General features: G+C 40.4%; 1 protein-coding gene across 3 annotated transcripts in view; it reads left to right on the top strand.

Moving 5' to 3' along the window:
- abcc8 (ATP-binding cassette, sub-family C (CFTR/MRP), member 8) overlaps positions 1 to 25,402 on the top strand; it is a 181,210-nt gene that overhangs the window by 23,224 nt on the left and 132,584 nt on the right. For all 3 annotated transcript variants that reach the window (XM_063061994.1, XM_063061996.1, XM_063061995.1), the window contains 2 exons: positions 11,782 to 11,903; positions 24,750 to 24,916. In XM_063061994.1, the coding sequence (XP_062918064.1) occupies positions 11,782 to 11,903; positions 24,750 to 24,916 (289 nt within the window). The remainder of the gene's footprint in view (positions 1 to 11,781; positions 11,904 to 24,749; positions 24,917 to 25,402) is intronic.

The raw sequence follows: 25,402 nt of genomic DNA, 5'->3' as shown, positions 1-25,402 counted from the left end.
CACACACAAAATGCTGGAGGAACTCAGCAGGCCAGGCAGTATCTATGGAAACAAGCACAGTCGACGTTTCGGGCCGAAACCCTTCTGCAGGACTGGAGAAAAAAAAGCCGAGAAGATTTGAAAGGTGGGATGGGGTAAAGAAACACCAGGCAATTGGTAAAACTCGGAAGGGGGAGGGGGTATGAAGCAAAGAGCTGGGAATTTGATTGCTGAAAGAGATGGAAGGCAAAAAAAAGGCGGAGGAGCAGCAGAGGGAAGCGATGTGCGGGCAAGGTTGGAGGAACAACACCTTATATTTCGTTTGGGTAGCCGTCAACCGGATAGCATGAACATCGATTTCTCAAAATTCCAATAATACTTCTCTCCCTCCCCACCATTTTCCATCACCTTTTCCCTCTATCATGTTATCTCCTTGCCCGCCCATCGCCTCCCTCTGCTGTTCCATCCCTTTTTTCTTCTCCCATGACCTTCTGTCTCTTTCACCAATCAACTTCCCAGCTCTTTCCTTCATCCTTACCCCTTCAGGATTCACCTGGCGTTTCTCTCCCCCACCCCTCCTTTCAAATCTACTCCTCAGTTTTTTTACTCCAGTCCCGCCGAAGGGTTTCGGCCCGAAACGTCACTGTGCTCTTTTCCACAGATGCTGCCTGGCGTGTTGTGTTCCTCCAGCATTTTGTGTGTGTTGGATAAATAAGCGGATAGGAAGGGTTTGTTTGTTTACTGATTGATTGAGACACGGCGCGGAATAGGCCCTTCGCGACACGCCGCCAGCATTCCCCCGATTTAATCCTAGCCTAATCATGGGACAATTTACAATGACCAATTAATCTGTCAACTAGTAAATCTTTGGATTGCGGACCCGGAGGAAGTTCACGCAGTCAGGGGAGAATTTACAAACTCCTTACAGACAGTAGTGGGAAATGAACCCAGATCGCCTTTACTGTAAAGGGTTGTGCTAACCACTATGCCGCCTCTCTGCTGAGATGGATGTGGGCCAAGGGTGGGCAAATGGGACGAGCTTGTTGGGCACCCAGGTTGGCATGGACCAGTTAGGCCGAAGGGCTTGTTTTCATGCTGCACAGAGTCTAGGTAAAATAATCTGCTGTTAGTTTTTGATGCAAGATTGTGCTTCTATATCGACCTTAAAATAGACTCCAGCACAGTGACGTACTCCTTTGAATTATAAATTGAATAGCAGACATGATATTAGAATGCCAATAAGCTACATCCACTTTGAACTTTATTCAGTGAACATTTTTCTCTGGAAGATGTTTTGAATGGAAAATCTAGTAAGATTGGGGAGCCTATCCTGCATCCAAATAATTTGTTTATTTAAGATTTTTTGAAAACTTGATTTATCACATTTAAACAGGTCCAAAAGCCCATGGGATCTGTGTCAAGTTATCAAATTAGATCCAATTGAGTGCAGGTCGGTGGGACTAGCTGAGAGTAAGCCTTTGGCATGGACTAGAAGGGCTGAGATTGCCTGTTTCCATGCTGTAATTGTTATATGGTTAAATTGATAATAGGAAGCAGAGCATAATGGTGTATGGTTGATCTTGTAATTGGACCGGCATAAGCAGCAATCAATGTCGGTACATTTACTCTTTATTATGGACATTAATAATTTGGTTGGTAATGTAAGTTCACAGATAATATGCGCATTGGTGGCATTGTTGATAGGATCGTAGTTCTAGACTACAGAATGTTATTAATGAATTAGTAAGATGGACAAGGCAACAGATGATGAAATTTAATCCTAATATAGTGTCAGGTGTGCACTTTGGGAAGACCCATAATTGTTGGACATAGATGGTAGGGCCCTAGGGAGTACTGATGGACAGAGAGACATTGGTGTGCATTCTACAATGCCTGAAGGTGGCAAAGCAAGTATATAAGGTGGTAAAGAAAGCATAAGTGAAACTTGTACTACATCCTAGAATATAACAGTACTGAGATTATGGTGCAATTTTATAAAATGTTGATGGGGTGCAAATGGAGCATTGTATGCAGATCTTGTTGCCACTCTATAGTGGACACTTATCAGAGTGTGGCTTAGTGTGGAGCATTTTAGTTATGTAGAGAGACAACAAGGGCTGATGTTTGCCTTGAAGTGCAGGATGCTGAAGAGAGGCTTAATAAAGGGATGTATAATTATTTGCCCTGTAGGTAGCAGGAAGCTTTTCTCTGTAGCAGAAAGTATCTAAAATGAGAGATCATAGATTTAGACTAAGAGGTAAGAATTTCAAAGAGGATGTGGGAAGAATTTATTCACCTAGAGGGTGGTTAGAATCTAGAAACACTGCCTGAGTGGGTGGAGGCAGTTACCTCACTATGACTCTTAGTTCAAGGTAAATTGATTGGATTGAATTGCTGTCCTTTCACACAGGGGTGAGTACTTTAGCGAAGCAAAACCAGGGAAGCAAATCAGAAATGAGATCAATTGTGTTGAACTGATTAAATGTTAAACTATAGATGTGTCCATGATTTGGACCTGACTGTATATGTAGGCCTTGGAAAGCTCACCATGGGAAATGGAAATCAAGTTGTCAGATTTGTTACCATGTGCTTAAGTGTGGTGAGATACAGTGCAATTTAAAACTTGCTTGCAGCACCATCACAGGCCCAGGTAAAGAAAATACACATAATGTACGTAAAATTATATATTGAACAATAAAGACTGTGCAAAAGCAATGCTTTATTTTTAGAAAATAGTCTCTCATGCTGCTAAATCATGAGTCCTCTTCATTGCTCAATTATGGAGAAGTATTTCAAAAGCTTTTCCTCAAATTTATCCTTTCTTTAGCATAAGCATGAAATCGTTAAAACCAAAATTATTTGAGAAAAGGGAAAGTTATGTATTTCACAATATTGCCAGCCTTAATTTGTTTAAGGAAGAAGCTGAAAAAGTTGATTAATTATTAGTCTTTCTAACATTTAGATTATGTAGCCAAGAAAATTTAAGTTGTCTCTAAGGGCTCAATAAAATATTAGCAGCAAATGTCAATATTTACACTGTGCTCAAATTTCCAAAAAAGCATGAGAGAAAAGAAATGCAGCGATCCATATTTTACACTAATAGGGTTCTAAAACACTTCTTTTCCTGGTCTAGTATGGTCCTGGTCTAATATCTTCTTTAGAAAAAGGCAAGTTGACAGTATAAGATTTTTCTACTGCTGACAATGTATTTCCTACATGTGTAAAATAGAAATGCAAATTTTCCATTTTAAGACACAACTTACTGTTAATTAATTTTTAAAAATCTTATCCACTGTTTTGTTTCACTGATACATCTTAAAGTGATAGTTGGCAAATAATAGATGCAATAGCAAATGTTCATAGGGAATTCACTCTTGCCAGAATGAAATGCAGCATCCATTTAATGATTATGCTTCATAGTTATTCTCAGCGTTCAACTAGGCCCCTATCAATTGGATATTTTTGTTTGGTCACACAATATTAGCAGTAATTGTTGGACTTGTAGTAGTTGGATAGAGCATTTTGGGATATTGTAACACAGCTGGACATTTTAAATTATTTCAAATTGCAATATTGAAATAAGCAAAAGATTTTTGGGAGTATTTTTTAACACTGATCTTGTGTTTGTTTTGTAATCCTTTAGTATCTTGTGTATCAGATGACAATTGTTTACAATTATCAGATGACAATTATTTATCATTTAGGATTAGTCTGCAAATATTTACAATGGAAGTGTTAATACTATAGTTGTTAAGCCATTTGACAGAATATAAAGGCATAGCAGCAGTTAAAATATACAATATCTTATTGGCTTGAAGATTCTCCTCAAGCAGTATTCCACAAAAAGTTTGTACCCTTTGGAGTGCATATTGGATTTAATTTGCATGTAATGGAATTATGAACAAAAACAAAATAAAACTTTGAAAAGAAGCATAAGATAAAAAAGTTAAAGGAGGTGAGAGAAAAGAAATTTAAACATGGAAATTTCAGTTAAATGTCCACATTGATTGACTCTTGAAGGAACAAAAGTTCATGCATATTAGATTTTCAGAGCCAGAAGGGTTGCCTATCAATAATTATAACGTGTTTTGCTCTTAAAGCTCACTTACTTGTGAATACACCTACCTAAGCTTTACTAGGGGTTAAAGTTTGTACCTACAGCTGCCCTCAGTTCACAACATTGAAAAGATTCCCAAACCAAATCTGTCAGTGAAAACTGTAGTAGCAGACAGTTGTGGATAAACAAATTCTTTCTGACAGCAATTTTCAATTTCTTTCTTTCATTGTGAATTTTATTGAACACAAGAATTTACTGTTTAATTCACCCTGCTATGGCTATGAATCCAATTTGTCCCACTATCACTATCTGTGCAAAATTCATGATATTATATACAAAAATACAGTGACATCTGTTGTAAGTGGTTGATTTTGCAAAATTTGCAAGTGATAGAGTAACGAATTAGTATAAGCAGAATTCAATTTATAATGTAATGAATTGTTGCATTGCACTCACTTGAAAGTTAAACATGATTAATTATCCGGTTGGCTGTTGCTTTTAGTATCAGCTGTTAAGGTCAGTTAGTCTTATAAATTGCACCTACTCAGTCAGAAACTGACATCTTCAATAGAATATTACTTAGATACTTGAAATTCTGTCTTAATATTGAGAAACATTTTGTTAAAAATGTAATTCGGGACTGGATGAATGCAATAGAAACTGCAGCAATATTAAAAGCTTTTGATATTAATAGGACTGATATTAAGAAGGGAGATTGAGCAGTTCCTTAATTGGAAACATTCAGAACAAGAAGCGTTAAGATAAAAGTGTCTAAGCTAGCAGTCAATAGTGGCACAATGGAGCAGCAGTTAGTTCTGCAGCCTTGCACCTCAAAGTCCTGGGTTCGGTCCTCACCTTGAGTGATGTCCATTCCCTACGTGACCATGTGGGTTTCCTCTGGATGTTCAGGTTTCCTCCCATGTCTCAAAGATGTTAGTAAGATGGCCACCATGAATTACTGTAAAGAATGAAAGGGCAGTTGATGGGCATGTGTGAAATGGAGCAAGTTCCCTGAATGTAGTAAAATACCATAGAGTCATATGGCACAGAAACGGAATCTTTGGTCAACCACATCAATGTGGACCATCAAATATCAATCTATACTAATCCTATTTACCAACACAGCCTCCATTCCCCAATAGTTATCTTCCAGATTCCATCCACCCTCTGAGGGGAGGGGGGGAATGTTTGTCAGATCTAAACCCCTTTCTGCTTCTCCTATACCTATAACACGTTTTAGACACCTCTGTCATGGTGAATAGTTTCTTACTATTTTCCTTGTCTATGCACTTCATAATTTTGTAATCAGGGCCCTTCTCAAACATCTTCTCTGTAAGGTAAACAAACCCAGTCTCATGACTGCTATACCCAGGTAACGTTTCAGTAAAGTTGTACCATATCTTACCTGTTCTATATCCTCTCTCTCACCGAATGAAGCCAAGTGTACCCTGATAATCTGCCATCCAGCTATTTAGAAAACCCAACAGCTCAGCATTTGGATCACTGGAACCTGGTTTCTGTGCTCTGTTCCATTCACAATTGCCCCTGTTTACACACTCCATTTTTAACTCACTGGGACTCTGGTGTCCATACTCTTTGACTCACCAGAGTCCTGGCTCCTATGCTAGCTTCCACTCACCGAGGCCCTGGTTTCTGTACTTCATCTTCACTGATAGTGCTTGTATTCCTGTACTCTCGCTTTGTCTATACTGAACTGGTTCTATTTGGCATGCTCCCTTGATGTTTACCTATCTCACCTCCCCCCCCCCCAAATACTCTCTTGATTTCACTGAAAAATATATTAATCAAATGTGTAATATCTAAAAAGAAAAAGAGTTTACCCATTCCCACATGTTTACTTTGTCACATTATCTACCTGTAATGACCTCTTCAGGAATTCAAGGACTTGTACACCGAAGTCTCTGTTTCTCCCTATTCCTTAGGGCCCTTCCACACATTGTGTATGTCTTATCATTATTCCTAAAGTGCATCATTTCACATTTACTAGGATTAGATTCCACCTGCTATTGTTGCACATATCTTATCAACTGATTGATATCATTTTGTAGCCTATGACTGTGCCCAGCTAATTTCATGACAATACCTGTTTTTATATCATCTGGAAATTTACAAGTCATTCCTCCTAAATTCATTTCCAAGTTGTTAATGTGCTATATCAATCGGGAAATGTCATAGCACTAATCGATGTGGAACACCACAGGTCGCAAGCTCATAAAATCAATGCTCCACATTACCCTATGCCGTCTATTACCAATCCAATTTTGGATCCAATTTGCAAATCTCCCCTGGATCCCATGGCTATTTTACTATTTGGGTCTGGCTCATATGTGGGACCTTACCAAAAGCTTTTCTGAAATCCATACAGACTATATCAATCAACTGCCCTGCCTTCAATTTTTTTATCTCTGGAAAAATTCTATTCAAGTTGGTAGAAAGGTTTGAACTCTCGCACCCTGCTGAACTAGTGCAAAACTTCCCCAGTGATTGCACCAAGCTCCTATAAGGATATTGGTTCCAAGCCTCTTGAAACATAACCTGTCTGGTTTGTATAACTCCCATGTCACAAGAGCCTTGGGAATATATATTCTTTCCTCCAGCACCATCATTTCAGTCATACCTTTGTTTTCATTCATCTCCAATTTCTGTCTGTACTGGTGTGAGAGATTAGTGGTCATTAGGAGATTATTGTCTTTTAACTTGTGTTTTTCAATTTCATCCTCAGCTCCTTGTAACTTTCCTACAGAACTTCTTCATTTTTACCTACATTACACTATTGTCATAGATAAGTTCTCTCCAAAATGTCCCGTAGCCTTAATCCTGGCACAGGAAAGCAAGGTACCTTCCTGCAATCATTCATGTGGCTGTGCCAAAGCCGCCTTCTCCCCTATCTACTGAATCAATGTTTACTGTAGCTTTCATGTCCTTTCTTCTCCTACTCTGTAATGGTGACTTGGCCACAGCATAATGAATATGTGTGTTCCTTGAAGAACCAGCACTATTTCTCATATTCAGAGTTCATTATGGATTGGAGAACCAGGAATTAGGTAATTCTTGCACCATCTAATTAGTCTCTCATAGTAGTAAAAGTCTCATTACCAGTTCATTTTGATCAAACGATTTCTGAGTAAATTTGAAAAGGAATGATGCCAGGTAGAGCACAAAATGATTTCCCTGGCTTGGTCAATAGATTGGATAAGGCAGAATTAATAATAATGTCCTATCTGATCCAGATGGCCTTGGTGGGAAAATAAATGGGAAGTTAGCAATAGAGAAGGTATTGAGCTAAAAAAGCAGAGCAGAAATGAAAGGGTTCATGTAATCCCAGTAAAACCAGGGAAGGATGGAAATAAGCCAGCAAATGAACATGATCCAAGATTGCTTTTTGACAATAGGGTCAGTTCCACGATTTGGTACTCCTGCATGAAAATTTAAATTACGGAACTCTCTGACAAGAATTCAGATATGAAAATTCCTTACTTGCAAATTAAGTTTGCTGGCGGCCCAATCAGCGGCAGGAGCAGGCCACAGTGACAAGGTGCCTCCCAGGTGTTCAGGCTCATTCCAGCAGCAGGAGAAGGCCGCAGCAATGAGATTTCTCGCAGGTCAGCGAGGTTTGTTTAAAAGTACACAAGGACAAGCGGGGTGACCATTGTTGGGAGTAGGCCAGTGCTGAGTGTCAGGCTTTGGCTCAAAGGAGGCTTCAGCTCGGAAGAGGCGTTGGCTGTGGGTAAGTTCCTGTTAAAGCTCCCTTTTTATTTCTCTTACTGTACCCAGTGTAGTAAAGGGCTGTTATGTGTTCTGCATGCCGGACTTTGGTGTCTTTGAAACCCAGAGTCTCCCAGGGAACTACATTTATGTGAAGTGCATCCAGCTGCAGCTCCTTGAAGACTATGTTAGGGATCTGGAGCAGCAACTGGATGACCTTCAGCTTGTATAGCAGAGTGAGGAGATAATCGATCAGATTTACAGGGAAGTAGTCACCCTTAAGTTGCAGGAGGCAAGTAGCTGGGTGACTGTCAGGAGAAATTAAAATGTGAATAGACAGTTAGCCCAGAGCACTCCTGTGACCATTCCCCTCAATAATAAGTATACAGCTTTGGATACGGTTGTGAGGGATGACCTCCCAAGGGAATGCCACAGAGACCAGCTTACTGGCACTGAGCATGGTTCCATGGTGCAGAAGGGAAAGAGGGAGAAGAGAGGAATGGTAGTGATAGGGGAGTTAATAGTCAAGGGAACAGACAGGAGATTCTGTGGATGTAAAAGGGACACCCGAATGGTATGTTGCATCCCAGGTGCCAGGGTCAGGAACATCTCGGATCGCCTCCACAACATTTTGGAGAGGGAGGGAGAGCAGCCAGATGTCTCGGTACAAATTGGTACCAATGACATAGGAAGGAAAAGCAAAGAGGTCCTGAAAAGAGATTTTAGAGAGCTAGGTAGAAAGCTGAGAAGCAGGACCTGCAGGGTAGTAATTTCTGGATTGCTGCCTGTGCCACACACCAGTGAGGGTAGAAACAGGATGATTTGGCAGATAAGTGCATGGCTGAGAAGCTGGTGCAGGGGGCAGAGCCTCAGGTTCTTGGATCATTGGGATCTCTTTTGCAAAGGTATGACGTGTACAAAAGTGACGGGTTGCACCTGAACCCAAAGGGGACCAATATTCTCATGGGCAGGTTTGTTAGAGTTGTTGGGGAGGGTTTAAAATAATTAGGCGGGGGGGTGGGAACTGGAGTGAAGGGACTCAGGATAGGACGGATGGTAAACGAGCAAAGATAGTGTGCAGTTAGACTGTCAGCAAATGGATAGTAAAAACTTTTTTCAAGTATGCAAAAAATAAAAGATGATCGGATATATGACCCCTAGAAAATAAGACTAGAGAAATAATATGTGGGGACAAAAAGGCAGATGAACTGAGTATTTTGCTTCAGTCTTCACTCTGGAAGATGTTAGCAGTGTGCCAGGTATTGAAGGGTGTGAGGGAAGAGAAGTGAGTGCAATTACAAAGGAGAAGGTGCTCAAAAACCTGAAAGACCTAAGGGCACATAAGTCACCCGGACCAGATGAATTGCACCCTTGGGTTCTGAAACAGGTAGCGATAAACATTGTGGAGGCATTAGTAATGATCTTTCAAAAATTATTGGACTCTGGCATGGTGCTAGAGGACTGGAACTTTGCAAATGTCACTGCACTCTTTAAGAAAGGAGGAAAGCAGCAGAAAGGAAATTATAGAGCAGTTACCCTGACCTCAGTGGTTGGGAAGATGCTGTAATCAATTGTTAAGCATGAGGTTATGGAATACTTGATGACACAGGACAAGATAGGACAAAGTCAGCATGGTTTCCTTAAGGGAAAATCTTGCCTGACAAATCTGTTGGAATTCTTTGAGGAGATTACAAGTCAGATAGATAAAGGGGATGCAGTGTATGTTGTATATTTGGGCTTTCAGAAGGCCTTTGAAATGGTATTACAGGAAAGTTACTGGCATGGTTACAGCATTGGCTGATTGATAGGAGGCAGCAAGTGGGAATAAAAGGATCCTTTTCTGGTTGACTGCCAGTGACTAGTGGTGCTCCGCAGTGTTTGGTGTTGGGACCGCTTCTTTTTATACTGTATGTCAATGATTTAGATGATAAAATTGATGGCTTTGTTGCCAAGTTTGCAGATGATCGGAAGATTGGTGGAGGGGCAGATAGTGCTGAGGAAGCAGATAGTCTGCAGAAAGACAGATTAGGAGAATGGGCAAGAACATGGCAAATGAAATATAATGTTGGAAAATGCATACTCATGCACTTTGGTAGTAGAAATAAATGTGCAGGCTATTTCCTAAACAGGGAAAAAAATCCAAAAATCTGAGATGCATAAGGACTTGGGAGTCCTTATGCAGAACACCCTGAAGGTTAACTTGCAGGTTGAGCTGATGGTGAGGAAGGCATATGCAATGTTAGCATTCATTTCAAGAGATCTGGATTATATGAGGATTGATGTGATGCTGAGGCTTTATAAAGCACTGGTGAGGCTTCACCTTGAGTATTATGAACAGTTTTTGGCTCCTCGTCTGAGAAAAGATGTGCTGGCATTGGAGAGGGTTCAGTGGAGGTTCACAAGGATGATTCCTGGAATGAAAGTGTTATCATTGATGGCTGTACTCACTGAAGTTTAGATGGACAAGGGGGGAATCTCATTGAAACCTTTTGAATGTTGAATGGCCCAGACAGGGTAAATGTGGAGAGAATGTTTCTCATTGTGGTGGGGGGGGGGGGGGAGGGAGTCTCGTACAAGAGGGCAAACCTCAGGATAGAGGGGCCTCCATTTACAACAGAGATGTGGGGTAATTTCTTTAGCCAAAAGGTGGTGAATTTGTGGAATTTGTTACTACAGGCAGCTGTGAAGGCCAGGTTGTTGAGCGTATTTAAGGCAGAGCTTGAGATATTCTTGACTGGACACAGCATCAAAGGTGTGGATAGTCAGAGGCTTTTTCCTAGGGCTAAAATGGCTAACACGAGAAGGCACAGTTTTAAGGTGCTTGGAAGTAAGTACAGAGGAGATGTCAGGGTAAGTTTTTTACGCAGAGAGTGGTGAGTCCGTGGAATGGCCTGCCAGCAACAGTGGTGGAAGCAGATATGATAGGGTTTTTTAAGAGACTCCTGGATAGGTACATGGGGCTTCGAAAAATAGAGGGTTATGGGTAACCCTAGGTAATTTCTAAAGTCAGTACATGTTCGGCCCAGCATTGTGGGCCAAAGGGCCTGCATTGTGCTGCAGGTTTTCTATGTTTCTATGTTATGGGGAGTAGTCCAGGGAGTGGGGCTGAGGAGGGGGAGAAAAAGGATCAGTCATGATTGAATGGGGGTGCAGACTCAATGGGCCAATGGCCTAATTCTGCACCTATGTCATATGGTCTTATGGTGTAAATCTCTTTTAGATACTCTCTTCTTATAACACCATCAACTGAGAAAGTGGAAAGAGCCCTTAATAATTTTAATATCAGTATTTCAGAAGCAGTTGTTATTAACTGTGTTTAAGATTAGCAAACTGGAGCAGTATTGCCTAGACTGGGTGAGGAAATCTGAAACCTTTGAATCACAAAAAGTTGGGTTATAATAATGTTCCACTGATACTATCTCATTTATTTTCATCTTGCAAGGTCAACCTTTTCTTTCCTGCTGCTTTTCACTTTTCACTGTAGTTATCTGTGACCTGTGAGACTCTTGATGATCTTGTCTTGTAGATTTGTGTCAATTCATAGCTCAGTTGAATCTTTGTCAAATAATTAGAACTCAACAGAGCAAATAAATGATTTGTTTTTAATTTATCTGTTCTTACTGGTTTAAAACCATAATTGCAGAGGTAAATGATGGGTCCTCTGATTAGATCCTTTTTAAGTATGTGGATATAGATATCAAAGAGTATTTTCAGATTTTTGCTGTGAATCAATTGTGGTGAATATTCAATCAAATGCAGAATCCTCTTTCCAGATACAGAATGAGTCCTTTTTGCTAGTTGACCACTGACCTCCTCTAACTGTAGCTTCCACTGTTTTATGGGTAAGGTTACAAGTAAGAGATATAGTACTATATACCTAGAGTGTGTATGTGCGTAAAAAAACTAGTAATTCATAAAATCCTTCCAAATGAGTAAATAGTTTGACCATTTTCTAAGCATTGTACTGAATTTTGTTCCTAGTTAACCTATTGGTAAATATTTTCATCTCTATTACCTAGGTTTACAGAGACACGCCACTTGCATCTGTATATGCCAGCTGGAATGGGCTTCTTGGCTGCGATTACATCAATCATTTATTATCATAACATTGAAACATCAAACTTTCCCAAACTATTGCTAGGTAGGTATTTTTTATATAATTTTTTTAATTGGGAAAAACTCTGTATGATTAGAGACTTACCAAGTGCCTAGATAATACTTGATGCTGGTTTCACCTAATTATTCAGTGAAAAGGCTACATGTGATATTTCTTACACAATACCACAATAATGTACTTAATTGAAAACCCGATCTTCATTAGTATCTATTAGAATTCTCTGAGTCATTACTGATTCTTATTGCTGCAAACAAGTATGCTGGGTGCCAGAACTGACCAGGAGAGGGGTAAAGGAGTGTGTCACCGACAAAATCTTCCTGCCTTTTGGGAGAACAAGACCATCTATCAGACAGGATTATGAAAATAATGTTGACACAAGACACCCAAGGGGATACTTGAAGTAACTAGATATTCATAATATTTGTTGAATGGTGAGCACATTCAACTGACACTTGCAACAAGCTACAAATTAAATGAAATTGATACTTGATTGAATGTATATTACTCTCTCTCTCTCTACACCCAAGACTGTGTGGCCAGGCACAGCTCAAATGTCATTTATAAATTTGCCGACGATGCAAGTATGGTTGGCAGAATTTCAGATGGAGAAGAGGAAGCGAACAGAGCGTGATAGGTCAGCTGGTGTCACAGCAACAACCTCGCACTCAATGTCAGTAAAGGCAAGGAACTGGTTGTGGACTTCAGGAAGGGGAAGTCAAGGAAACACACACCAGTCCTCATCGAGGGATCAGAAGTGGAAAGAGTGAGCAATTTCAAGTTCCTAGGTGTCAACTTCTCTGAGGATCTATCCTGTGCCTGATATATTACAATTACAAAGAAGGCACAACAGTGGCTATATTTCATTAGGAACACAGGTGCTAGAAATCCAAATCAATACACACAAAATGCTGGAGGAACTCAGCAGGCCAGGCAGAGTCTATGGAAAAGAGTAAACAGTCAATATTCTGGGTTTAGACTCTTCATTGGGGTCATTCATTCCATGGATGTTGTCTGCCCTGCTGAGCTCCTCCATCATTTTGTGTGTGCATTTCATTAGGAGTTTAAGGAGACTCGGTATGTCACCAACAACACTCACCAATTTCTACAGATGTACTGTGGAGAGCATTCTAACTGGTTACATCACTGGTATGGAGGGGCCACTGCACAGGATTGTAAAAAGCTGCAAGAAGCTCCATCACAGGCATTACCCTCTCCATCGAGGACACCTTCAAAAGACGATGCATCAAAAAGTTGGCAGCCATCATTAAGGACTTCCATCACCCAAAAAACACCCTCTTCTCATTGGTACCATCAAGGAGGAGGTACAGGGGCCTGAAGACACACACTCATCAGTTCAGGAACAGGTTATTTCTCTCTGCCATCTGATTTCTGAATGGACAGTGAACCCATGAACACCACCTCAGTACTTATTCTCTCTTTTTGCACTATTTGTTTATTTTTATGCATGCCATACTTATTGTAATTTATAGTTTTTTATCATTACATATTGTAATGGACTACTGCTGCAGAACAACAAATTTCATGAGTGTGCCAGTGATGTTAGACCTGATTCTGATTAAGACCATAAGACAGGAGAAGAATTAAGCCATACAGCCAATCGAGTTTGCTCTTCTGCTCGATCATGAAAGATCTCATGTCTCCACAATCTCTTCAGCTACCTCTTTCAGAATCCTGGGGTGTAGTCCATCAGGTCCAGGTGAATTATCTACCTTCAAACTTTTCAACTTCCAAGCACCTTCTCCCTAGTAATATCAACTGCACTCAGTTCTACCCGTGACACTCTTGAATTTCTGGCATGCTGCTGGTGTCTTCCGTAATGAACGCTGACACAAATAATACTTATCCTTTTCATCCACCATTTTTCCTACCCCAATTATTACCTCTCCAGCATCATTTTCCAGTGAGCTAATCTCCACTTTGGCCTCTCTTTTACTCTCTTTTTCTAATAAAACTTCTGGTATCCTCTTTTATATTATTGACTAGTTTACCTTCATAGTTTCATCTTTTCTCTCCTTATAGTTTTTTTTTGTTACTTTCTGTTGATTTTCTAAAAGCTTCCCAATCATCTAACTTCCTACTAATTTTTTTCTATTTTGTATGCTATCTTTTTTCTTACCTTCTCAGCCACGGTTGCTTCATCTTCCCTTTAGAATGCTTCTGCTTTGAGTTGAACCGATCTCACTCCTTCTGAATTTCAGCCATTCAGCTAATTTCAGCTAATGCCCCGCTTCCAATCAACTTTGTCCAACTCTTCTCTCATGACTCTAGATGTTTTTACTCAACATAATATTGATACATTTGCTATTAGCTTCTCCCTCTCAAACTATGGGGTATATTATGATCACTGCCTCCGAAGAATCCCTTTACCTTAAGCTTCCTAATCAATTCTGGTTCATTACACAAAACCCAATGAGAATTGCCTTTTTTTCTTGTGGATTTGACAAGCTGCTCTAAAAAGTGTTCTTGTCAGCACTCTACAAATTCCTTCTCTTGGGATCCAGCATCAACCTAATTGCATATTGCCTTAACCATTGTAACATTTCCCTTCTTGCATGCCTTTTCTATCTCCCATTGTAATTTGTACCTCACATCCTGGCCACTGTTCAGAGGCTTGTACCCATCCAGTTTTGTAACTCAACCCACAGGATTTGGCGTTTTTTGATCCTATGTCACTTCTTGCTAAGAATTTTGTTTCACTTTTCACAAACAAATCCACCCCACCCATCTGCACACCTGCCTGTCCTTTCAATATTATGTGTATCCCCGGATATCAAGCCCCAGCTATGATCCCTGTTGTGGGGGCACCACAGTTCTGCGGTGCCCAATTTCTAACTGCACTACAAGATCATCAGCCTTTATTTTGTATGGTGAATTGATTGAAATATAATACCTTCGGTGCTGTATTCACCTCTCTTTTTAATTTTTGCTTCCATTTTGCCAAAAATTCAATTCTTAACCCTTTCTAAACTGTCCTGCACTTTTAACTCTCCTCCCTTATTACTTTATCCATTCGTTTTCAGGATGCTGAACCCACTTTCCAACTATTTAGTTTAAAGCTCTGTACCAATATCTACAAGAATGATTGCTTAAACAGCACTATTCTTAAGCAGTTATTTGGATTTAGCTACTGTCTGACTCAGTTCATTATGTAAAATACTGGAGAAGGATGTAGGTGTCAGTGTAAATAATCTGAGCAATAGTTTTTGTGTACAATTACCTAGCCAAATTATGCCAGGGTACCAAATCAACAGGGTTACATTCAGAGTTGTCTGGAGTGAATCCTGGATTTTTTTAAACTTGTCGCTAATCCAATAATATTGGAGATAATACTTGTCACCCAGTCAGCATCCTAGAAAAGATCCCAAGATACTGTATGTGGTTCTATATTTTATTTCGGCAGGTTTTTTTTTGGTTTGCTCTCATAATACTGCTTAACGTAGTGGATTTTGGATGTTATCCTTCAAATTTCTTCTGGGCTAAAAATTGCATTTCTGGCGTCAGTAATCAATTTCATTCTTTATAGCTTCACTATATTCTATTCAAGTATGTCTGCCAATTTTCTGCTTTCTGCTGGACTACACCACTGTGTGATTACAGCTTCTTTGCCTTGTATTTTATTGATTGGATAATCATTCTGCTGATTGAACAGCACTGGTCAATCAACAATCCCTATCATTATAGTGTATACTGCATCTTAGAACATACGTGATCACTATGTTATTTTATAAGCTTAGTGAAACTTTCCCTTAAGTTTATAATCTATCCATCTTGCACATTGATTCACCATTGCACGTAGCTTCAATTTAATGAGAATCTGTAAAATTTGGCAGGCAAATATATATAGTTTTTGTTTTGAGTCTTTTTTAATATACAGTATTTAATCAGAATGGATGGATGGGATTTCTAGAGCTCTAATTGAGAAAGTGAAAATCTTTAAAATAGTGATTTTTTAAATGTTCCCAGGGATATCCATAGAAGTTCCCAGAGAAGTCCATAGGGATATCAAAGCAAGAAAAGGTTGGGGAAAATATTGCTGTTTATTTTAAGGTGTATTAGAAATTAAGGTGATAATATTGTGGCACTTCCTTGGTCACTGATGATTTTATGCCAGGACCCAAGATCCTCAAAATGTAGACAAAATAAAGATATCACTAGATGAGGTTGTTTCTTCCATTTGGTCACATTTTAAAGACTGAAACAAAAACGGGGAGAATGTTTGTTCTTCCTGATCAGTAAAAATGTAAGTGGCAGAGCAACTAAAATTAAAATAAAGAATATCTCCTGCACCATTCTCACCAATCCCCATATTTAACAAATGCAATGAATTATTCCATGATGTGCATCAGACCGGAATTATCCTTTAACTTTCCCATGCAAACCCTTGAGGTCACTGGAGCTACAATCTGCAAAACTTACTTAGTCATGCTAGTCTCAGACTGACCTAGTTCTCTTGACCCTATCAGATAAACCTGGGCTCCTATTGCTCTGAACTCCTTATGTATCCAAGTAACATATTTCTTATGGCTAGGCAGCATACTGCTCCTGACAAACCAGCTGACTTTGTGGCTGGCAGTCCTCTTCTTATCCCCACTGTACAATCTCTGAGTTAACTAACTTCATTGCTCATTCTGTGAATTGACATTTTCCTCTTGGTCTTTGATTCCTTTTCAGGTATATTGTCCACTGTTTTAGGGAGTCTTAATAAAATGCAAGTACTATTTTTCCAAACTAAGAGCAAATATTCTGATGAGTTAAGAGGCTAAAACTACATAATGTGAAACTGGACCAGCTGTCATGCAAGTTGTAGTGCGTAAGACTTGTGTTCTGGAGCTATTGCAGAACAATTGAAACACTGGCATCTACCCAGCAAAGTGGAAAATTCCCCAGCTGTGGCCTCTTCAAGGAAAAGCAAGATTAATTAATCAGCTAATTATTGGTGAAGCAAACAGCTTGCAATCATCAGCAAAGAGATGAAAGTTGTCATTCACTGTACTCTTGAACAGCACTTAATAAACAATAACCCAGTCACTGTACTCCTACCCCTTTCACTCCACCTTCTTCTACTGGCCTCCTCCATGTTCCATTCCAATCCTGATGAAGGGTCTTGGCCCAAAATATCTATTTACTTCTTTTTTTGATTGAGATACAGTGCAGAATAGGCCCTCTAGCCCTTCAAACCGTGCCACCCAGTAACCCAGTAAAGACTTAACATTAGCCTAATCATGGGACAATTTACAATGACAAATTAACCTACCAACTGGTATGTCTTTTGACTATGGAAAGAAACTGGAGCACCTGGAGGAAACCCATGTGGTCACAGGGAGAATGTAAAAACTCATTACAGACAGCGGCGGGAATTGAACCTGGGTTGCTGGTACTGTAAAGCGTTGTGCTAACACTACACTATTGACTATTGATTCCTCTCAATAGGCGCTGCCTGACCTGCTGAGTTCTTCCAACATTTTGTGTGTGTTACTTTGGATCTGCACATCTGCCGAATCTCCTTTGTTTATCCTGTACACCCTTTCAAGCTTAGTGGCATCTTTCATAAAGCATAACATCCTAACCTTTTATACCCAGTGCCTTGACCAATGAAGGAACGTGTATCAGACACTGAGCCCTGATGAACACCACTAGTCATGGGCCCCCATTCCAAGAAACTATCTTCCATCTTCACCCTCTGTTTTTACCATCATACCAATTGTATATGCACTTAGCTAGCACCCGCTGACTCCCATGTGATCTAGCTTTCCACAGTCTACCATGCAGAACCTTATTAACGGCCTTATTGAGGTCCATATAGACTATATCTACTATCCTGCCCTCATTGACCTTCTTGGTTACTTCTTGCAAAAACAAGCACATAAAGCTATATGGACTATCCATAATGAATCCTTGTCTATCCAATGGAATATAATAATAATTTTGCCTGGATGAATATGGATCCAACAACACTCAAAAAAGCTCAGTATTATACAGGATATAACAACTGTTTGATTGACACCTTTTCCAACAGCTTAAACATTCATTCACTCAAAAACCCGTGCATCATGGTAGTAGTGTGTGTACCATCTAGAAAATATACTGCAGTTACCTACCAGAGTTACTCTGCCCCCTTCTTCAAATTGAATGTGCATTGTTGAAGAGAATACCTCCACCTGGAACCTCTCCTTCATGTCACATGCTGTATTGATTTGCAAATATATTGGCCTTCCTTCAAAATCATTGCTAATGAAGCCTGAAACTTCTTACCCATCAATGCTGAGGACATGCCAATACAAGAGAGGCAGCAACAATCCAGAACAATTCTCCACCATCTTCTTGGGGGAATTTAGAGATGGAAAATGCATATTGGCCTTGAACAACAACACCCATAGAATAAAATAAATGAATATAGCACAAAATCCACGGTCAAAGATCATACTGAAAAATCATAGCTTACTTTTCAAAAAGAAATATAATTAGCTAGTATCCTCATCAAAAGTTCTGTTGCTATTGCAATAAGTACTTGTTTTATTCATATGTTAAACAACAATATAATTGGAAATGTGGACACTGTAAAAATAGTAAGTCATTATCACGTGTAGCAGAATTACTTCTTCAAGATTCTAATATGTAATATTTTTCAAATCGTGTTGAGCTTGCTAATTCTGGTGTAACTGACCTTAAAGAGAAGTCACCCAATTTCAATTTGCAGATGTAGAGAATTACCAACTGGCACTTAATTTAAAATTAATAATTAATTAACTTAATAAGTGCCTTGCGTCGGTCTTCACTGTGAAAGACTAGCAGTATGCCAGAAATTCAAGAGTGTCACGGAGTGTAGTTGCTGTTACTAAGGAGATGGTACTTGGGAAGCTGAAAGGTCTGAAGGTAGATAATTCACCTGAACCAGATGGACTACACTCCAGGTCCTGAAAGAGGTAGATGAAGAAACTGTGGATGCATTAAGAATCACTTTCAAGAAGCACAAAATTCTGGAATTGTTTCAGAGAACTGGAAAATTACAAATATCACTCCACTCTTGAAGAAGGGTTGAAGGCATTAAAAAAAAAGTAATTATAGGCCAGTTAGCTTGACATCAGTGGTTGGGAAAATGTTGGAGTCCATTATTAAGGATATGGTTTCAGTGGACTTGGAGGCATTTAGTAAAACAGGTTAAAGTGTTTTCTGAGGAAAAATCTTGCCTAACAAATTTGTTGGAATTCTTTGAGGAAATAGCAGGCAAGATAGATAAAGAAGGGTCAGTGGATGTTGTTTACCTGGATTTTCAGAAAGCCTTTGACAAGGTGCTGGACATGAGGCTACTTAACAAGAGCCCATAATATTAAAGGAAAGAATCTAGGATGGGTAGAAGTTTGGCTGGCTGGCAGGAGACAATGAGTATGAATAAAGGGGACTAATGTCATTGATTTGGATGACAGAATTTATGGCTTTGTGGCCAAGTTTGCCAATGATACAAAGATAAGTGGAGGGGCAGGTAGTGTTGAGGAAACAGGGAGTCTGCAGAAGGATTTGGGTTAGTTGGGGGAATGATCAAAGAAGTGGCAGATGGAATATAGTGTAGGGAAGTGTATGGTCATACACTTGGTAGAAGTAATAAAGGCATAAACTATTTTCTAAATAATGAGAAAATTCAAAAATTATACATGCAAAGGGACTTGGGAGTCCTTGTGCAGATTCCTTAAAGATTAACTTACAAGTTGAATTTAATTGAATTAAATTAAATTACATCCTTCATATACTTAAGTAAAGATCTTTACGTTAAGTCTTCATCTAAATGTGCAATGTTCAATTTATAGTAATTTATAATAAATAGTATGTGCAACAGGATAGCCAGTATAACATAGAAATACAGTCGTGTCAGCATGCGTTAAGCAGTCTGATGGCCTGGTGGAAGTAGCTGTCCCGGAGCTTGTTGGTCCTGGCAGATATGCTGCAGTACCGTTTCCTGGATGGTAGCAGCTGGAACAATTTGTGGTTGGAGTGACTCGGGTCCCCAATGATCCTTCGGGCCCTTTTTACACACCTGTCTTTGTATATGTCCTGAATAGTGGAAAGTTCACATCTACAGATGCGCTGAGTTCTCCTCACCATTCTTTGCAGAGTCCTGCGATTGAGGGAAGTACAGTTCCCATACCAGGCAGTAATGCTGCCAGCCAGGGTGTTCTCAATTATGCCCCTATAGGAAGTTCTTAGTATTTGGGGACCCATACCAAACTTCTTCAACCGTCTGAGGTGAAAGAGGTGCTGTTGTGCCTTTTTCACCACACAGCCAATATGTATTAATCACGTGAGATCCTCAGTGATGTTTATGCCAAGGAACTAAAGCTATTGACGTTAATAGGGGCAACCCTGTCTCCATTCCTCCTGTAGTCATCAACCAGCTCCTTTGTTTTTTGCAACATTGAGGGAGAGGTTATTTTCTTGACACCACTGTGTCAGAGAGATGACTTCTTCTATGTAGGATGCCTCATTATTATTTGAAATTAGGCCAATCAGTGTAATGTCATCAGCAAATTTAATCAGCAGATTGGAGCTGTGGATGGCGACACAGTCATGGGTATAGAAAGAGAAAAGGAGGGGGCTTAGTACACAGCCCTGAGGGCACCTGTGTTGAGGGACAGAGGTGAGGGAGCCCACTTTTATCACCTGCTGGCGATCCGACAGGAAGTCCAGGATCCAGCTACACAAGGCAAGCTGAAGGCTGAGGTCTCTGAGCTTCTTGGCGAGCCTGGAAGGAATTATGGTGTTGAATGCTGAACTGTAGTCCAAGAATAGCATTCTTACATAAGCATCCCTTCTCTCCAGATGTGTAAGGATGGTGTGTTGACTTGGTGGTAAGGAAGGCAAATATAATGATAACATTCATTTCGAGAGGACTAGAATATAAGAGCAAGGATGTACTGCTGAGCCTTTATAAGGTACTAGTCAGACTGTACTTAGTGTATTGTGAGCAGTATTGGGCTCCTTATCTGAGAAAGGATGTGCTGACACGGAAGTTAATGACAGTGATTCCAGGAATGAAAGCGTTAACTTATGAGGAGCATTTAATGGGCTCTGGGCCTCTACTCGCTGGAGTTTAGAAGAAAATTAAGAGGTGATCTCAGAAGGTTATGGGGAAAAGGCAGGAGAATGGTGTTGAGAGGAACAGTAAATCAGTCATGATGGAATGGTGAAGCAGACTCAATGGGCTAAATAGCCTAATTCTGCTCTTATGTCTTAAGGTCCTATGGTCATTTAAAAACAGTGCATCCAGGAAATGCTTGTCAGGCTATTGCAGAGAACCCAGCTTCTCAATGTGCTAGTCATCTCAGTGAAACATATTTGTTTTCACTGAGTTGGAACTGGCTGTGCAGACGTAAATACTACTGATGAGTGCAACCAACAGCTGATATTCCTTTTTTGCACTGATGAATAGGATGAAGGGGGTTGAAAGATAGATAAGCTAAAGCTCTAAGCAAAGTTTATAGATACAGAAAAAAAGTGTTAAAATAGGAACTTTTTCCGATCATCATAATAGAAACATAGAAACATAGAAAATAGGTGCAGGAGTAGGCCATTCGGCCCTTCGAGCCTGCACCGCCATTTATTATGATCATGGCTGATCATCCAACTCAGAACCCAGCCTTCCCTCCATACCCCCTGACCCCTGTAGCCACAAGGGCCATATCTAACTTCCTTTTAAACATAGCTAATGAACTGGCCTCAACAGTTTGCTGTGGCAGAGAATTCCACAGATTCACCACTCTCTGTGTGAAGAAGTTTTTCCTAACCTCGGTCCTAAAAGGCTTCCCCTCTATCCTCAAACTGTGACCCCTCGTTCTAGACCTCCCCAACATCGGGAACAATCTTCCTGCATCTAGCCTGTCCAATCCCTTTAGGATCTTATACGTTTCAATCAGATCCCCCCTCAATCTTCTAAATTCCAACGAGTACAAGCCCAGTTCATCCAGTCTTTCTTCATATGAAAGACCTGCCATCCCAGGAATCAATCTGGTGAACCTTCTTTGTACTCCCTCTATGGCAAAGATGTCTTTCCTCAGATTAGGGGACCAAAACTGCACACAATACTCCAGGTGTGGTCTCACCAAGGCCTTGTACAACTGCAGTAGTACCTCCCTGCTCCTGTACTCGAATCCTCTCGCTATAAATGCCAGCATACCGTTCGCCTTTTTCACCGCCTGCTGTACCTGCATGCCCACTTTCAATGACTGGTGTATAATGACACCCAGGTCTCGTTGCACCTCCCCTTTTCCTAATCGGCCACCATTCAGATAATAATCTGTTTTCCTATTTTTGCCACCAAAGTGGATAACTTCACATTTATCCACATTAAATTGCATCTGCCATGAGTTTGCCCACTCACCCAACCTATCCAAGTCACCCTGCATCCTCTTAGCATCCTCCTCACTGCTAACACTGCCACCCAGCTTCGTGTCATCCGCAAACTTGGAGATGCTGCATTTAATTCCCTCATCCAAGTCATTAATATATATTGTAAACAACTGGGGTCCCAGCACTGAGCCTTGCGGTACCCCACTAGTCACCGCCTGCCATTCTGAAAAGGTCCCGTTTATTCCCACTCTTTGCTTCCTGTCTGCTAACCAATTCTCCACCCACACCAATACCTTACCCCCAATACCGTGTGCTTTAAGTTTGCACACTAATCTCCTATGTGGGACCTTGTCAAAAGCCTTTTGAAAATCCAAATATACCACATCCACTGGTTCTCCCCTATCCACTCTACTAGTTACATCCTCAAAAAATTCTATGAGATTCGTCAGACATGATTTTCCTTTCACAAATCCATGCTGACTTTGTCCGATCATTTCACCGCTTTCCAAATGTGCTGTTATCACATCCTTGATAACTGACTCCAGCAGTTTCCCCACCACCGACGTTAGGCTAACCGGCCTATAATTCCCCGGTTTCTCTCTCCCTCCTTTTTTAAAAAGTGGGGTTACATTAGCCACCCTCCAATCCTCAGGAACTAGTCCAGAATCTAACGAGTTTTGAAAAATTATCACTAATGCATCCACTATTTCTTGGGCCACTTCCTTAAGCACTCTGGGATGCAGACCATCTGGCCCTGGGGATTTATCTGCCTTCAATCCCTTCAATTTACCTAACACCACTTCCCTACTAACATGTATTTCGCTCAGTTCCTCCATCTCACTGGACCCTCTGTCCCTTACTATTTCTGGAAGATTATTTATGTCCTCCTTAGTGAAGACAGAACCAAAGTAATTATTCAATTGGTCTGCCATGTCCTTGCTCCCCATAATCAATTCACCTGTTTCTGTTTGCAGGGGACCTACATTTGTCTTTATCAGTCTTTTCCTTTTTACATATCTATAAAAGCTTTTACAGTCCGTTTTTATGTTCTCTGCCAGTTTTCTCTCATAATCTTTTTTCCCCTTCCTAATTAAGCCCTTTGTCCTCCTCTGCTGAACTCTGAATTTCTCCCAGTCCTCAGGTGAGCCACTTTCTCTGGCTAATTTGTATGCTACTTCTTTGGAATTGATACTATCCCTAATTTCTCTTGTCAGCCACGGGTGCACTACCTTCCTTGATTTATTCTTTTGCCAAACTGGGATGAACAATTGTTGTAGTTCATCCATGCAACCTTTAAATGCCTGCCATTGCATATCCACCGTCAATCCTTGAAGTGTCATTTGCCAGTCTATCTTAGCTAATTCATGTCTCATACCTTCAAAGTTACCCCTCTTTAAGTTCAGAACCTTTGTTTCTGAATTAACTACGTCACTCTCCATGTTAATGAAGAATTCCACCATATTATGGTCACTCTTACCCAAGGGGCCTCTCACGACAAGATCGCTAATTAACCCTTCCTCATTGCTCAAAACCCAGTCCAGAATAGCCTGCTCTCTAGTCGGTTCCTCGACATGTTGGTTCAAAAAACCATCCCGCATACATTCCAAGAAATCCTCTTCCTCAGCACCTTTACCAATTTGGTTCACCCAGTCTACATGTAGATTGAAGTCACCCATTATAACTGCTGTTCCTTTATTGCACACATTTCTAATTTCCTGTTTAATACCATCTCCGACCTCACTACTACTGTTAGGTGGCCTGTACACAACTCCCACCAGCGTCTTCTGCCCCTTAGTGTTACGCAGCTCTACCCATATCGATTCCACATCTTCCCGGCTTATGTCCTTCCTTTCTATTGCGTTAATCTCTTTTTTAACCAGCAACGCCACCCCACCTCCCCTTCCTTCGTGTCTATCCCTCCTGAATATTGAATATCCCTGAACGTTGAGCTCCCATCCCTGGTCACCCTGGAGCCATGTCTCTGTGATCCCAACTATATCATAATCATTAATAACAATCTGCACTTTCAATTCATCCACCTTATTACGAATGCTCCTTGCATTGACACATAAAGCCTTCAGGCACTCTTTTACAACTCTCTTAGCCCTTTTTAATGCTTGCCCTGGATTTGTCGGCCTGCCACTTTTACTTTTCCCCTTTGTACTTTTTGCTTCTACGCTCACTTTACACCCCTCTGGAGGCTGGATGGAAAATTGTATTTATAAAGCTGTGTGCCCTGGTAAACAAAGGAATTGAGAGTGGATCGAGCAAGTGGCCTTCCTCTATTTATATATTTCTATTTCAGACCAACTTAAAGGGAGTGGTAGAATAAAATATCAGAATTTTAATGTATGTCTTTTGGTTAGAAACTAGTTTCCATGTGTAAGAACCTCAGAGTTAAGCTATGCAGTGCCAGTTGTTCTAAACTGTAGAATTACAATTTCAATAATGATTCCAGTTTTCATTGTGACATTATAGTTGATAACACGAAAATGTGTGTTTGTTTTGCAGCTTTACTGGTCTACTGGACATTAGCTTTCATTACTAAAACTGTAAAATTTGCCAAGTTTTGTGAGCATGGGATTGGGCTGAGCCAACTCCGATTCTGTATTGCAGCACTATTGGCCGTGTTATATGGCATGTTGTTGGCTGTGGAAATCAATGTCATCAGAGTACGGGTAAGTCAAAAGATAATTCTTTTCACTTTTCAAGCCTTCCCTAAAGTACAGTCCATCATCCCCTCAAAACTAATTAAAAAGTTCCTAGACCTCAATATCTCCTTGTGAAAATGGATCCTCGATTTCCTCACTTGCACATCCCAGTCACTTCGGATTAGCAACAACATCCCTTCCACGATCTCCATCAGCACAGGTGCACCACAAGGCTGTGTGCTTAGCTCCTGCTTTACGCTCAATGACTGTATGGCTATGCACAGCTCCATTCAAGTTTTCTGACAATACCACTGTCATAGGTCAAATCAAAGGTGGTGACAGGTCAGCATATAAGAGGAAGATTGAAAATCAATCTGAGTGGTGCCATAACAACAACCTCTTACTCAATGTCAGTAAGACCAAGGAGCTAATTGTTGACTTCAGGAGAAGGAAATAAGAGATCATAAGAGGGGTCAGTAACTTTAAATTCCTCGGTGTTATTATTTCAGAGGA

This window comes from Mobula hypostoma, chromosome 11 (genome assembly GCF_963921235.1).
Source record: "Mobula hypostoma chromosome 11, sMobHyp1.1, whole genome shotgun sequence".
In the NCBI taxonomy this organism is placed as follows: domain Eukaryota; kingdom Metazoa; phylum Chordata; class Chondrichthyes; order Myliobatiformes; family Myliobatidae; genus Mobula; species Mobula hypostoma.
The sequence above is the reverse complement of the archived record's forward strand: the minus strand, read 5'-3'. Positions and strand labels throughout refer to the sequence as shown.